The sequence below is a fragment of the Erythrolamprus reginae genome, chromosome 9 (assembly GCF_031021105.1).
Source record: "Erythrolamprus reginae isolate rEryReg1 chromosome 9, rEryReg1.hap1, whole genome shotgun sequence".
In the NCBI taxonomy this organism is placed as follows: Eukaryota; Metazoa; Chordata; class Lepidosauria; order Squamata; family Dipsadidae; genus Erythrolamprus; species Erythrolamprus reginae.
In genome coordinates, this window is record NC_091958.1 from 58,110,943 (window position 1) to 58,126,106 (window position 15,164).

General features: G+C 56.8%; 2 protein-coding genes and 1 long non-coding RNA gene across 6 annotated transcripts; 1 reads left to right on the forward strand and 2 right to left on the reverse strand.

The window, feature by feature from the left end:
* The first annotated feature begins 99 nt into the window (after positions 1 to 99).
* RGS11 (regulator of G protein signaling 11) lies at positions 100 to 6,174 on the forward strand. 2 transcript variants are annotated; one of them, XM_070761602.1, is made up of 17 exons: positions 122 to 241; positions 320 to 416; positions 584 to 634; positions 778 to 884; positions 1,002 to 1,053; positions 1,156 to 1,214; positions 1,401 to 1,477; positions 1,565 to 1,646; positions 2,036 to 2,104; positions 2,658 to 2,681; positions 2,893 to 2,954; positions 3,227 to 3,340; positions 4,202 to 4,317; positions 4,434 to 4,521; positions 4,705 to 4,843; positions 4,974 to 5,056; positions 5,143 to 5,367. In XM_070761602.1, exons 1-17 carry the CDS (start codon positions 179 to 181, stop codon positions 5,270 to 5,272), a joined length of 1,413 nt encoding a protein of 470 aa, XP_070617703.1. In that variant the 5' UTR covers positions 122 to 178; the 3' UTR covers positions 5,273 to 5,367. The 2 variants fall into 2 exon arrangements, with proteins under 2 accessions (XP_070617704.1, XP_070617703.1); XM_070761603.1 differs by lacking the exon at positions 2,658 to 2,681 and having other exon boundaries at positions 100 to 241; positions 5,143 to 6,174.
* On the reverse strand, positions 3,493 to 4,846 carry LOC139172448 (uncharacterized). Its single transcript, XR_011559875.1, has 2 exons — positions 4,768 to 4,846; positions 3,493 to 4,289 (listed from the first exon to the last, which is right to left on the reverse strand). It is a non-coding gene; the product is annotated as an uncharacterized lncRNA (long non-coding RNA).
* A 917-nt stretch (positions 6,175 to 7,091) lies between the features above and the next one.
* Positions 7,092 to 15,108, reverse strand: FAM234A (family with sequence similarity 234 member A). Of its 3 annotated transcripts, none has more exons than XM_070761600.1 (11): positions 14,794 to 15,107; positions 14,560 to 14,688; positions 14,303 to 14,482; positions 13,267 to 13,397; positions 10,602 to 10,734; positions 10,368 to 10,506; positions 10,051 to 10,191; positions 9,716 to 9,794; positions 8,866 to 9,018; positions 7,910 to 8,015; positions 7,092 to 7,829 (listed from the first exon to the last, which is right to left on the reverse strand). In XM_070761600.1, the coding sequence occupies exons 1-11, from the start codon at positions 15,050 to 15,052 to the stop codon at positions 7,618 to 7,620; spliced, it is 1,662 nt and encodes a 553-aa protein (XP_070617701.1). In that variant the 5' UTR covers positions 15,053 to 15,107; the 3' UTR covers positions 7,092 to 7,617. The 3 variants fall into 3 exon arrangements, with proteins under 3 accessions (XP_070617701.1, XP_070617700.1, XP_070617702.1); XM_070761599.1 differs by having other exon boundaries at positions 10,368 to 10,509; XM_070761601.1 differs by lacking the exon at positions 8,866 to 9,018 and having other exon boundaries at positions 10,368 to 10,509; positions 14,794 to 15,108.
* Positions 15,109 to 15,164: the final 56 nt, after the last annotated feature.

Consider the following 15,164-nt stretch of genomic DNA (forward strand, 5'->3'; position numbering starts at 1 on the left):
ACTCCTTTGCTGGGACGAGCGCTTCGCACGTGCGCAGAGGCCCTCGGACTCCTGGGAGTGGCCCGCTAAGCAGGCAGGTGGCAGCACGGAGACGCGGCGCGGCGCCCGGACGGTCCGCCGCTGGCAGAAGCGCTTAAGCGGCCGCGTCGCCGCCTGCAGCCGTCGCCCGCCCGCCTCCATGACCATCCGCGCTTTCCGCCCGGGAGGCGCCAGCCGCCGCCAGCTGCCGTGCCTGGCCAAGGTGGGACGGGGTCACGGGCGGGCGGGGCGCTGTCAGCCGCCAGCCGGGCACTGAGCCGCTCCGGTGCCTCCCCCGTAGATGGAGCGCGTGGTGGTCGGCATGCAGGACCCGGATCTGGGCGTCCCGGTGCGGAACCAGCGGCTGCTGCTCAGTGTCATCCCGCACGCCGTGACCGGTGGGTGCAGCGCCGCTCTCCGGGCTGAGGCCGAAGCAAGGCCGCCCGCTAAGCGGGGAAGGGTCCCCGGGCGCCAGAGGCGGGAGGCGGGCGGGCTCGGCCTCCCGAGGGTTCCCAGCCCCGGCTCGAGTGGGCGAGTCCTCCAGCCGGGCCCCTCTCCTTTGCAGGCAGCGACGTCGTGGAGTGGCTGGTCCAGAAATACAACATCTGGGAGGAAGGTCAGCCCCCGGGATTCGGCTCCCCTCCCCTGCCCTCTGCGGCTGGGACAGCCTGGCCAGGCCAGACCTGCCAGGGAGGGAGGGGGCTCTCCTCTGCAGGGGATGCCCCCCCTGAGCCCCCCCCCACTGGCTCCTTCCTGCAGAATCCTTGCACCTGGGAAACCTGCTTGTGAAGCACGGCTACCTCTATTCGCTGAAGGACCCTCTCACTCGGGCCCTGCAGAGGGACGAGACTCCCTACAGGTTCCAGGTAGGTTAGGAGGATGCCCGGTATGGGACTGGCAGGCCCCTGGGGGCTGTGTCCCTGATGGAGTCTGGCTAACTCTGGAGCAGAGGCTGAGCCCCTCTCCCTCCCCGTGGCCTGCAGACGCCCTACTTCTGGATGAGCACCCAGTGGCTGCCCACTGACCTTGATTACGGTGAGTCCTGCAGAGGTTTTATCCCCAGTGGCCAGGCGAGCCTTCGCCCCCCCCCACCTTCCACAGCTGCGGCACGCCTGAGGCCCTGGTCTCCCATTTCAGCCATCTATTTGGCCAAGAGGAACATCCGCAAGCAAGGGGAACTCCGTGGGCTCGAGAAGGTAAAGCTGCCCCCCCGGGGAGGCTTGGGTCCAAGGGAGCCTGGCTGGGTGGAGGCCGCCCCTTCTTCTTCTCCCCCCCCTCGGGTGCACGGAGCCCCGTTCACCCCCTCTCTCTCCAGAGCTGTGTGGAGAGCTCTGACCCCCTCGTGGGACCGGGTGTGGGTGGGGGTGGGGCGTCTTCTGTAGGAGGATTATAACCAACTGTGCAAGAGGATCAACCACATCTGGGACTTCGTGGTGATGCAGGCTCGGGAGCAGCTCCGGTGAGCTCGCAGGGACCAGGTCTGCCCCGCTGGGACTGGGGAGCAGGGAGGTGGCAGCAGCTCTCAGGCAACCCCGCTTCCCCACAGGGCAGCTAAGCAGCGGAGGAGGGCTGACCGCGTTGTCATTGAGTGCCAGGAACAGGCCTACTGGCTGGTCAACCGGCCCTGGGTGAGTGGGGGAAGCAGAGGGCTCACTGGGGGGGGGCAGCCGGGATTCGCACTGGCTCTCTTGGATCCCTTTATGTTTGGAGAGCCCGGCACTTGCAGCCAGCAATAGAGTTGGAGCTGCTTCTCCGCTGCGGAAGATCCTGAACCTCCTGGCAGGGCTCCATTACGCTCCCTCCCTCCGGGCATTTTCCCTCTTCCCTTGGCCTGTCGTGGATGAATGCTGCTTCCTGCCTCCAGTCTGAATGCAAAACGGGGCCTGGATCAAAGCACTTGCAGCCCCTCTTCAGGGGTGACAGATTGTGGGGTGGGGGCGGGAGGGAGTGCCCCAGGAAGGGTTCCCTGGGCAAGGGAATGGCAAGACAACCAGCCTTTTTCCTGCTTCACCTACAGGGGGGCGTCTTGGATGTGAGGGGTCAGGGGCCAAAGCTAAGGAGCCTCCCCCTCACGCCTACGCAGCTGGTAAGAGTGTGTGTGTGTGGGGGGGAAGGGTTCCCTTGAGCGGTTGAGCCGATCTTGCCTCCTGGGAAAGGGGGAGAGGAAGACACAGCTCCTTGGTTGCTTCCCCTTAAGGGGGCGCTATTGCCTCCTGAGTCATGGCTGCCGCCTCCTACCCGGTCCACATCTGTGCCAAAGGCTGTGGGGGGGGGATTCCTTGGGGGTCCTGGCTCCTCCTTTGTGGCACCCAGATCCTTCCCCTTGGCCTCTGAGGTCTGCACTCTCGTTTGCCAGCTGTTTGGGCTTCTCCCCCCTCCCCCCATCATTATCAACTCTCAGCACTAATTTGCAAAATGGGGGTTCGAGAGAAGGGCAGGAAACCACCAGTGCTGGTTGGGGCCCTCAAACAAATGGTGGTTTAGAAGTAGCAGAAAAGACTCAGGTTTTCTGAGCAGCAAATAAGAGGGGGGGGGGGCTGAATCAGTACAAACAATGGACAAAAATTGTGGGGCTGCGAGGGAGGTTTCCAGCAGGTGTAGCTAACGGGTGGGTTTCACTCTTTCCTCTTTCGCTGAAGAACATGGACTACTACAAGCAGGAGGTGAGCGTGTGTGTGTGTGTGCGTTGGGGGCCTCTAGGAGGGGGGGGGCTCCGAGGGGAAACAAGGGCAGTCTGCTCTAGGGGAGGGGTGGGCTTTAAAGGAGAACAGAGGCGGGAAAGACCCGGCAACCAACCGTCTTCAAGGCAGCCTTTCTTGGGGGGATGGGAGGGGGTGGCACGAGTGCTTTGCCATTGTCTCTCCTTGGTTGCAGATCCGCTATTACTGTGCCGCGCTGGGCAGGATGCGCGCCAAGTCCTCTCTTTGCCTGCAGGGGTGAGTGGAGAGCTCGTGGCCGCCAATTTCAGTCTTGTTTTCAAGAGTTTTAGCCGCAGGTGCTCCCCTCCCTCCCCGCTGACCGCTAGCAATCAAGACTGCTAAACCGCTGAGTCTATCCCTGAAGGCCTCTGTACGCCCCACTCCAACTTTTTCTCAGCTTTGGGAAGTGACCCCCACCTTGTCTGCTGCTTGTGCCCTGTCTCTCATTTGGAGCAGTGAGAGGGACCCCGCCTGTCCCCTCCCCTCCCCTCCCCCGCTGTCTTTTGCAGGTATCTCAAGTTCAATGAACAGTATATGCCCCACGACCCCATCCTCTCTGGCTGCCTCCCAAGCAATCCGTGGGTCACTGATGACATCACATACTGGGCCATGAATGCTCCCCGGTAAGAAATTGGGGTGACCAGCTGTCCCAAGCAGGGAGTCTTTTGCTTTTGGTGCTCAGCTCTTCTTATTTATTGATAATATTTATATACCACCCATTTGATGAGACACAAACTTTGAGCTGCTAACAATGATAACAGAATAGAATAGAATAGAATAGAATTCTTTATTGGTCAAGTGTGATTGGACACACAAGGGATGTCTTTGGTGCAGATGCTCTCAGTGTTTATAAAAGGAAAGAGACATTTGTCAAGAATCATGAGGTACAACACTTAATGATTGTCATAGGGTACAAATAAGCAACCAGGATACAGTACTAATATAAATCATAAGGATACAAGCTCCTTCCCCTTGAGAACCAAGCATTCCTCCCTCCCCTAATTATCTGGAAAGCTGCTTAGAGCCAGCTCTTTCCACAGGTATCAGAACAAAAAGGTTGTAGCTCAGGGGCCTCCACAGTTGGAGGGCGCCCACTGTAGGACCAGGGTGGGTGGGTGGGAATCTTTAGACAGCATTAGTTCTGCAGATAGCTTGGCCTTGTGCCACGTAGGGTGATGACCGGCACCTCGAATTACACTAGGAAACTGGGGACCGGTGCACCTCTATAGTATAACTGAAAGTTGAGCTGAAAGCACCCAAAACTTTTCATGAACGTTGCCTCAGCTCTAATTTCCAGAGGGTCTTGTACTGCAATTGTCCAACCAGGATGTGACTGACAGTGAGCAAGGCTTCCCGGCCAAGGAATGGGTAGTACAATCGGCACACCGATGGTATCAGCGCAAGGGCTTTCCCAGCTGCTGCGGCTGCCGTCTCCTCCGGCCAGAGGGCAAAGCAGCCCTGCCCAAGACTCTTCTGCCTTGCAGGGTCACAGTGCCCACCAAGCTGCGGGTGGAGGGCTGGAGCTTTGGCTTCAGTGAGCTGATGGGCGACGTCCTGGGCCGAGAGCAGCTCCTGGAGTTCCTCAAGACAGAGTTCAGTGGTGAGCCCTTGCTCCGCTGGGCCACAGGAGGGAAAGGGGGGAAGGGCTCTCGGGAGGGTCCGTCATGGGCCCCGCCCCACCTGGCCAACTGGGGGCCTGCCTTCTCTCCTGCCCAGCGGAGAACCTGATGTTCTGGGAGGCTTGTGAGGAGTTGCGCCTGGGCGAAGAGGCTCGCATCGCAGAAGCTGTGGACTCCATCTATCAGTAGGTGGCCTTCTCCCCGGGAGGATGGCGGGCTGAGGCTGTGCCCTGCTTGGGGAGCGGGGGGGGGGTGCGTCTCCGGGGCATGTGCCTGCGCGCCTCCCCTCGCTCTCCTCTGGCGCCCAGAGGTGGCTAAGGCTTGGCCTCCTGACCTGCACGGTTGCTCCTCTGCTGTTCCTCCCCCAGGGAGTTCCTAGCCCCCAGTGCCACCCGCTGGGTCAACCTTGACAGCAAGACTATGGAGCACACCTTGAAGGGCATCCAGACCCCTCACCGCTACGTAATGGACGCCGCCGAGATGCACATCTACATGCTGATGAAAAAGGTCCTGAAACAGCCAGATGGGCAGGGGGAGAAGCAGTGCTCGGTGTTGTGAAGGCCTGACTGGCCAGGCCAGCAGCAAGAGCAGGGTGAGGTTGCATCTTCCGCTCTCTGATTGCCCCCTCCGCCGCCAGGACTCCTACCCACGCTTCCTGAAGTCCGAGCTCTACAAGAAACTGCTTGCTGAGGCCCTCGTGCCACCAGAGACCAAGAAGCGGTGAGTGGGTCAGCTTGGGGGGAGGCTCTCCTGGGGAGCGAGTGGAGAAGTGCCAGGGCTCACAGCCCTGTTTTGCCTCCCGGCAGGACATTCCCCTTTGTGAGGAAGCAGCCACGACACTCCAGCGCCAGCACGGCCTGCTTGCCCCCTCCCACGGCCCAGGAAGGGAGGGCTGAAGAGGAGGGCCAGGCGGGGCCGCAGGAGCAGCAAGGATGAGGGGCGTCCTCTCCCCCCCTTCCCAAGCACTTGTCCCCTGGATGCTGCGGGCCCCTCGGCTCCACCCCAGCAGGCATCAAGACGTAGCCCTCGCTCTGCCTCGAGTGAGCAGAAGGCCCTCCCTCCCTCTTGGCTTCTCCTTCAGTAGTGCAGGCAGCCCTCTGCCCTCTTTCCTGGAACCTCCCACCCACCACAAAGTGCCCTCGTTGACCCAGGCGGCTGTCATCTCACCGGGCATGGGGAGGGCCAGTCTAGCATCAGCCCTGCCCTCCCCCAAATCTATCGGGGGGGGGGGGGAGGCTTGTGTTGCTTTCCATTCATTTGCTTCTTCTCATTGTGACCAATAGACAAATCGATTTGGTCAAATAGATTTCCTCCTGCTTGGCCATTAGCGAAGAGCAGCGAGTGGGTGGACGTGAGGGGTGCTGACTGCAGGGCTTGTGGACAGGGGACTCCACGGCTTTGGTGGCTAACTTGCAATTGGGAATTATATGCAAGGCCGGGTGAGTGGAGGAGATAATGCCCTTCTGGACACTTAAGCAGATTAGCCGAGCAGCCTGTTTTCGCAGCTTCCAAATGGCTGCCGGAACGCCCCCCTCGCAGGTTTTATCCAGGCCAAAGGCGACCTGGTCTGACCCTGGAGTGAGGCAGTGGCCGTTTTCTGCACCTCTTTGAGGAACACCCGTCCTGGTCACCTTGCAGATGGCTCTTCTAGGATTATGTGAACGCGTCTGAAGTATTCAGACAATTGCATAGTGGTTGATCTGATTATATGTGTCCAGACTGTCATTAAGTGCTGTTCCTCATGATTCCTGACAAATGTATCTCTTCTTTTATGTACGCCGAGAGGGGGTGCACCGAGGCAAATTCTTTGTGTGTCCAATAAAAACCTATTCTATTCTTGCTCCTGCATAAGCAGGGAGACCAGGCTGAATACGTCCTGCGTTCCTCATGGGTGGGCTTCCTCCCAAGGTTAAATTCTACCAGCAGGCCTATGGAGTACCTTCACCACAAATCTGCTAAAAATAAGCAGAACTGCCCATTATAGTAAAACGAACCCAACAAGAAAGTCTCTCTCCTGCTCTCAAGATGCAGCTTTGAAGCTAGGTGGACATTTTTGGGAAACTGAATTCTCAGGATAGAGATGTTGGCTACATTAACTTAAGGCCAAAGAGCCTTTGCGAGAAGCCAGGGGAAGGCGAGACGGAGGCAGCCGAGAGCCTGGGGTTTCCCCCTAGCAGGAGAAACCTTTCAGCTGAGCTGGCTCCAAGCGGGGAAAGTTGGACAGGGGGTCTCCAGAGATATGAAACGCGTTGGACCCTCTTGGCTGTGAACATGATTAGCGATGTCAGGCCAATAGTAAACGAGGGAGAGGTCAGTTCTAGCCTGAAGCCACAACAGGCAGGAATGCTTAAGCAGCTCCATCCTCAGGGAAAATTATGCTTGGGTGTGTGTGTGTGTGTGACACAAGCCAAAGCTCTCCTGCCCACCTGAAAGCAGCCGCCGCAGCAGAGGAGGCCCGATCAAAAGGCAGCTGGCTGCTGTGGGGTCTCTCCCCTTTAATTCGCCTGGCAGAGAAGAGACAGGAAAGCGCTCCAAGGGGAGAGCCCCCTCCCGCTCCTGAAAAGCCCCCGCAGTGGCTGCCTCCACCTCCTGGACCCGCAGCGTCTCTATGGGATGCAGAACCCGGTGCCTCCCTTCCGCTCAGCCCTCACCAACCTTGCTAGCCACGGAAACCCTGTGTCCCTGGTGCTGCTGGGCTGTTCCTAGCGCTTATAGGCACCGGGAGAACCACAGGGAACAAATTACATTTCAAACATTGTGTCCAAAGCTGAATTTATTGAGAGTCTCCGGGGCAGGCCAGGTAAAGCAGGCCCGCCCACCCACCTTTGGACTGTGACAGAAGAAAGGAAGGGCCCCCCCTGAGCCGTGGTCACAGCAAGGAAACAAGGGGGCAGGAGACTCGGGTGCCCCTGCACCAGCCTGCATGGGGCCGGTGCCTGCGCATTGCTTTGGGGGCAGAGGCAGCCAAGGCCAAGGGAGCTGCTCTGCCATAGGATCCAGGCCGGCTCTGACCGAGAGGCATTTCCAGGGCGGATGCAGCTATACAGCCCAGCTGTTCCAGGGGGAGGGGGGAGTCGGAGGAGCCAGGCAGCCAGGCACGCAACATCTGTCAGGACCGCCCCACCTCAGCATCTTTCACATCTGGGACGTGGATGCCTCTGGTGGTCAGGAAACGGGATCCATGTCCCAGTGGGGGATTGGCCAAACTGTTCCGGGAGCCGAGTGCGGTTTTCCTCCTCCCGGTCAAGCTTCGGCTCCGAGAGCCTTTGGGACTGTACTCCTCACCCAGAGGTGCGGAATCTCATTCGGTGGAAATAGTCCCGGACATTCTGGTCGGTGTCCTGGGGCATCTGGTTGAGCCACACCACACGGCTGCTGAGAATATCTTCCTTCAGCTTCCGCTTCGAGAGGACCACTCGCCCAGGGGAGCTGCCCACCGGGGGCCCTGCCAGCAGCACGTAGCAGGCATGGCGGCTTCGCTCAAAAAGCAACCCTGGAACCGAAAGTGGAAGTGCAGCGGGAGCCCCCAACGGCCGGGCAGTCTGGCCCCCAGCCGGAGCAGCGCCCACTCACCTTCAAAGGCCACGATGGGCTCCGTGCTGTTGGTCATCTCCAAGAGGACAGTGGGCAGGGACGGGTGGAAGAGGTACAGCCGCTGCTGACCTCCAGGCCAAGGTCCCTGGAGGAGGAGAGGGGGGGAGGGAGGGAGGGGCCAGGCCCCCACAAGGAACAGCTGGTGCTCAGGAGCTGCTACGGGTGAAGACACCCCCGCCCGCTCCAGCGCAATAAAGGCCACAGAGTTACTACACTCGCTGCACATGTGATAGATGGACCACTCTTTACCGCAGGGAGTCCACTTTTTGTCCAGTGACCAAAATTGACAGTGCTGAACAAAAGGACCTGTGGCCCCTTCCTGACGTTCTCACACGTGATCAAAATCTGTGCACTTGGCAGCCTGACGGCCTTTATGCTCACGGAAGTGTGGCCATTATTATTATTATTATTATTATTATTATTATTATTATTATTTTCAATTCCCCACTCGCCGCTCTTGAGAGGCCTGGGCCTCCTCTCTGAACCGGCCACACCCAGATCCCCTGGCCTTCCTCTCTCCCTGCACCCACCCAGTAGGAGGCCGGTGAAGACCACCGCCTCTCTTTGGCTAGCTTTCCAGCTGCGTGCAAGAGGGGGAGCGGGGGTCTGGGGCAGGCCTTCAACCCACTGGAGCTTCCCACCTGCCACGGTCTCCCCCACCCGAGAGCACTGCTGGATGGTGGCTTAATCCCCCCAAAGAACTGGGATTGTGGCTGTTGAGGGAGGGAGTCATGTGGGTGCCTTGCTTAATAACCATGATGCATAACCAAAACCTGAGCATCTGCCTGTACAAATTCTGCCCCGAGGTTTCTGGCATGGGGCTGCGAAGACCCTCCCCCACTCCCGGTGGCTTCTGACTTGGTGCTGCTCTGCAAGGCACCTCCTGCGGGCAGCCCCACTCCCTCCACACCTGCTACAGACCGCCCCCTACTCACAGTTTCCTCTCTTTTGTCCTGGTACAGGCCCCAAAAGAGGAAGACGGACCTGCGGTCAGCCGTTGCAAGAGTGGAGGGCTTGGGACTCTGCCCTTCCGAAAGCAGCTCCACTTCCCACCTCGTGGCGCCAGAGCTGCCCTCCACAATCGTGACCTAGGGAGTAAAGGGTGGGCCCTGTCACCCCCTCTCTCAGCCCCCATTTCAGCCCAAGGATCAGGCTGACCACAGTCGTGAAGGTGAGCGCAGGGCACCAGGGCTCCCCACTCTCTTTTCTGTACATCTTTCTAATAACTGAGGGGGCAGGTGCGTGTTCTGTCCCACAGCCTGAAGGCAAAGGAATCACCACCAGGCCACACTGGGTGTCAATCACAGAAAGTCTGGTGAATAAAAAGGTCTTTTGACCAACAGGGAACTGGGGAAAGGTCCAGGCACCGCAGGGAGGTCTCGGCCCCGCACACTTCTTTCCTCTGAGCTCATGTAAACCCCCCCCGCCCCCCCAAACTCTTGTGCCATAAAAAATGCAACCGTCTGCATCTCAAGCTCAAACCTTGGGATTATTGCAAGCATGGCTCGCTTATTTTGGTGGCCTTTTTGGAAGTCTAAGCACCACCCAAGCCAATGATACGACTATTTTATGGGATGCTGATGTCAAATATGTAAACATGGCAGAAAACGTTAGTGGATTTGGCAGAGAAGAAAGACAAAGCCTGTGTATGTGCGTTTTCATGACGACAACAACAACACATCTCCAGCTCCCTTTGCTTGAGTGGACGCAATGGTACAACTGGTGCTTCCGAAGAAGCTGCACCTCCACCCCCCCAGCCCCCCACCCGCAGGGCCCCTCGCAAACCTTTTTGGCCTCGCGCGAGACTCTGCTTTCAATGGCCACGGCAACCTCATCGGGACCGAAAGCTCCAAGAACAGGCTCCCTGCAATCGGGGCACAAGAGGGGGCTCAAGTGGGGGCTTTCCACCCTCCTTTTCCCATCCCAGGTCCCGCTTGCTCGAGCCTTCCTCCCTCCCTCCCTCCCTTTTCCTTCCTCCCCCCCTCCCTCTGATCTGGTCCTGTTCAGAGGTCAGCCATCTAGGGAGTACCAGAAACAGGTGGCCAAGCCCTCAGGAGCGGACTAAGCATTCACGCCAGGCCCTTTGGCATAGCCAACATTCCTCCTAACACTGGCATTACCTCAGGATGTGTGGCACCTCAACAACCCACAATGAACTCGGCTGCTGTCCATTCACCAGCTCCAACATAGCTGATCTTGCAACCAGAATATGGCTCCCTGGTTTCTCTGACATCTTTGTCACATACTGAATATCTCCAGAGCTAACAGGGAATAAACCAAATGCCCGTCACTCCTTGCCGGAAGCCATGCGCCTCTCTTTCCCAGCCCTCGGGTCAAGCTGTGGTGCTGCAGCCACTTACAAGCCCAGCAGGCCAAGAGCCCTCTGCTCTCCAGAGGACTCCAGCCAGTCTTAGGTCAGGAGGGAGTCCGGCAGTACCTGGCTAGGGGCACCTGCCGGGCCCTGTGCTGAATTGCCATTTCCCAGTCCGCATCCTCCTTCAGGATAGCCAGAGCTGGGCTAGCTGGGCCCGCAGCCCTGCGATAGAGCTCCTTCAGCGAGTAGGCAAAGAGGGCCTCTGCTACAGTGGGACAGAGAGGGGCAAATGAAGCAGGCCGGAGAGCAGAATGTCCAGTAGCCCTTCCTCCCCACCGCTGGAAGCACAGGACCCACCTGTGTAGAAAAGGACGTAGCAGGCCCCGCTCTTGGTGACATGCGAGAGGTGCCCAACCAGTCCTGGCAAATGCAGGCTTCCGCTGAACGTCATTTGCGTGCCAAATTTCGCTGAATAGAAGAAGCTCTTAATCTGCAGAGAAAATTGGGATCCAGGAGAGTTCTGGCATTCACACAACCTTCAAAGGGGGCCTTAAAAAGCATGGGACTAGCTCATCCCCGTCCATGGTAATAGCAGCAATAGCGCTTGTATACGGTGCTTTGCAGCCCTCTCCCTGTGGTTTACGGTCAGCATACTGTCCCCAACAATTTCATCCCCATTTTACCGACCTCTGAAGGATGGAAGGCTGAGTCAACCCTAAGCTGGGGAGAGTCGAACTGCCGAACTGCTGGAAGCCAGCAGACACAGCCTGCAGTACTGCGTCCTAACACTGTGCAGCCATAGCTCCTAAGCCGAGTGCAGCCTGAAGGTTTACCGGCAAGCTGCTTTCCAGTATCAACACAACTTGTGCTCCAAGCATGGGGAAAGGGGATGATTCTGCCACTAGACAAAGTATCAGTTTGAGCTGCGTAAGAAAGGCCCCTTGGTTGTGCCTGCTGCTCCCTGCTGACTTTCCAAGAGGTTTGATAGTGGGGCACCCGTCTCTGAATTCTTCCGGTGGCATTGCTCCTCCCACAAACTCCTGGCACGCACCTTCCCACCCCACACACACTTTGATTCTTAAAGAACAAAGGTGAGCAAAAAGATGAAGTCAAGGGGGTGGCGCAATCCTTTGCTCCCATTCCTCCTCCTGACCAATCCTGCTATGTGGTGGCCATTTCTCAAACCACAAGCCTTTGATTGAAATAATGAGCTGAAGAACACTGGGACCCCAGGCCCTTTACCCCACCACCCTCTGTCTGGCAGGGTGAACTGGGTGCAGTTGCAGCTTGTGTGTGTGTATGTTAGTATAGGGGTTTTTCTTAAATTTATAATATTTTAATTAAATTGGATTATGTATTGGATTGTCTTTTCACTTGTTGTGAGCCGCCCCGAGTTTTCGGAGAGGGGCGGCATACAAATCCAAATAATAAATAAATAAAATAAATAAAACCCAGAGGCTGGAATAAGATGGCAAGAGCTCCCTGCCATCGGTGGCTATAAACAACTGTATTTCAGGCCTGCTGCCCAGGATTTTTAAGATTCAGAAGAGCACCAATGTTAAACACTTGGAAAAGTTGGAAGATACTAAAACAGAGAGGTTCTATGTAAAGGTTTATAAGAACCTGCCTCATGTATCCCAGTGGCTGGTCAGGTCCCACAGAGTCGGCCTTCTCCAGGTCCCGTTGGCTGAGCAATGCCGGCCGGCGGGGCCTAAGGGAAGGGCCTTCTCTATGGTGGCTCCGGCCCTTTGAAATCAACTCCCTCCAGAGATTTGCATCGTCCCCACCTTCCCAGTCTTTTGCAAGGCTTGGAAAATTCACCTTTGCCAACAGGCCTGGAGCTGTTGAGCGTGGGTATCCTACTCTGGCGGATGAGTGCGTGATTGTGATAGGATGAATGTGGGTGCCTGTTTTTAATAATCCTGGGGTTTTATAATCCGATTTTATGTTTTGTTTTTTTTAATATGCTGTATTTTGTATCTAGTCTTGCTTTGTAAGCTGCCCAGAGTCTAGGGAGAAGGGCGGCATAGAAATCCAAAGGAAGAAGCAAACCTAAAAGAAGAGGTAGGTACAGGAATGGATGATGGCTTAGTGTGTGGAAGACTGTATGAAACCAGAGAAGGCAAACAAAGGGCTCATTAGTTTATAACACACAATCATCAGCCAATTAATTTTGACTGCTGTGGTGCAGAAGTGATGTAACACATCACAATTGTATTGGCAGTTCAGTGTTGGCAAATACTTCAAAAGAAAAGGATTTAGGGGTAGTGATTTCTGACAGTCTCAAAATGGGTGAACAGTGCAGTCAGGCGGTAGGGAAAGCAAGTAGGATGCTTGGCTGCATAGCTAGAGGTATAACAAGCAGGAAGAGGGAGATTATGATCCCACTATATAGAATGATGGTGAGACCACATTTGGAATACTGTGTTCAGTTCTGGAGACCTCACCTACAAAAAGATATTGACAAAATTGAACGGGTCCAAAGACGGGCTACAAGAATGGTGGAAGGTCTTAAGCATAAAACGTATCAGGAAAGACTTAATGAACTCAATCTGTATAGTCTGGAGGACAGAAGGAAAAGGGGGGACATGATCGAAACATTTAAATATATTAAAGGGTTAAATAAGGTCCAGGAGGGAAGTGTTTTTAATAGGAAAGTGAACACAAGAACAAGGGGACACAATCTGAAGTTAGTTGTGGGAAAGATCAAAAGCAACATGAGAAAATATTATTTTACTGAAAGAGTAGTAGATCCTTGGAACAAACTTCCAGCAGATGTGGTAGATAAATCCACAGTAACTGAATTTAAACATGCCTGGGATAAACATATATCCATCCTAAGATAAAATACAGAAAATAGTATAAGGGCAGACTAGATGGACCATGAGGTCTTTTTCTGCCGTCAGACTTCTATGTTTCTATGTTTCTATGTATTTTTAGACTCTGAGCCCCCATGCTGCTGTGAATGTGGCCAATTCCTCTGCAATGGTGAGGAGGACCTGATTGCTTCAGCGCCTCTTACCTCCTCTCCTGTGGCAGCAAAGACCAAGAAGTCAGGCACACGGTCTCTGTCAATATCAGGAATCTTCAGCAGAGGACTCAAGACTGTGGAGTTAGTCCCAAAATTGGCTGCCTCATTCCACCGAGTCTGGCCTAGGAAAAAACCAGAGTCGGTAGTGCGGATTCTGAAGCCTTTCCAACATAGTGGGTTTTGATTCTGGGATTCATGCTGAGCATTGATCACTGGATACTGCAACGTGTGGCTTTACTTATGGCACCATTTTGACCCATCTAAGCTCTGGCGTTCACACCATCACAACTGGGAGGTCCCATGTCACCCATTCCCCACACACAGATGCCCAACCAGAAACCCACGACCTTTGTCACGTGTGCTCCTAAACAGATTTTTCAAAGATGGGCTGGAAAACGTTTCAGCAATGCAATTTCTAAACAAAGAAAAGGAGACACTTGCTCCTCTGTTCCACTTGCTCACTGCTAGAGGAACGAGACTCATTTTTCTGTTTCCGCTTCATCTCAGGGGAAAGCGCTGCTGCTCAAGGGTTGGGGTTTGCAGCTGAAGAAGGAACAAAAACCTCGCCACACCAGGGGAGTCAAGATCTCCATGGACGCTAAAGTTCTGTGATTTCGAAGATACAAGCAGGATCTCGTTTTGCTAGGATCTCATTCTGTCTGATCTACGCAGTGCCATGCTGGATCACATCAGAGCTTCAACGGGAGCACCTTGTCCCAAAGCTGCATTAACTATCAACTATCCATGGCTGCTAATCTGTGGCTTCACTGTTTATATAAACAAGATGCAAACTGAGTGCTGCTTATGCCTTGGCTGTCGGCAATCATTTCAGCGGTAAAAACACACTAACAGTCGGCACCATGCAAGCAGGAAGAAATATGTACTCATTGTGGCGCCTCCTACGAAAAAGACGGCAAAGGTATGGAGGGCACAGGCCAGTGCATTGGGCCTCCAGATCTCTCCCTCCTGGGAATTCATGCTGAGCATTGATCACTGCCCCAAGGTGCCTGGCTCAAAAGGAAGGTACCTGTTTCCAGGTCGAGGAGGGCGAGGGAAGGCGGACTCCCCAAGACGAGGCAGGCCGGGGAGCCCCCGTGTTCCACCGAGCAGTCCATCAGGAGCAGCTCCTGGCCCACCGGCCTTTCCCACAGCGTGCTGCCGTTGGTGCCCGACTGCGCCGCCAGGAAGGCGCAGGGGGGCGCGAAGCCTGCGGAGAGGATCGGTCAGGCCCCCCCCCCCATGCGGCAACGGCGGCCCCCCCCCGCCCCCCTCCGCCCCCGCTACCTGCTCCGGAGCAAGAGTCGCGGTCGGCGCCGCTGGCGTTCCGGGGGACGGGCCCGGCCTGGAAGGCCACGATCAGGTCCTGCACTCGGTCCCCGTCGGCGTCCCCCGCGGCCAGGAAGGCGTAGGCCGCTGCAAGGGCCAAGGAGGGAGGGAGGGGTGAGCCCCGGCCTCCAGCGCCCCGCCAGGCCCGGCCCTCCCCTCCCCTCCGGGAACCCCCCACCCCCACCCGCTCACCGGCGCCGTCGTAGGCCCTGTGCCAAGCGGCCTGTGAGGCGGGCCGGACCGGGCACGGGATGACGAAGGAGAAGGCGAAGGCCACGCCCAGGCACAGGTAGAGCGAGAGGAAGAAGGCCGCCGTGCGCCACTGCGAGAGACGCCCGGGCTGCGCGCCCCCCCCGCCGCCCGCCTCCTTCTCGGCGTCCCGAGCCCCGCCGCCCGGCGCCTCCGGGGCCTTCAGCGGGTGGATCTCCGCCTCCGCCTCCGGGCGCGCCATCGGCCGCACCGCGCTCTGCAGGGGCCCAGAGGCCGGCAGCCAGGCAGCCGGACGGGCCCGCCCTCTGCGGCCGTGACGTCCGGCGGGGCGCCCTCACCGGGTGTGACGTCAC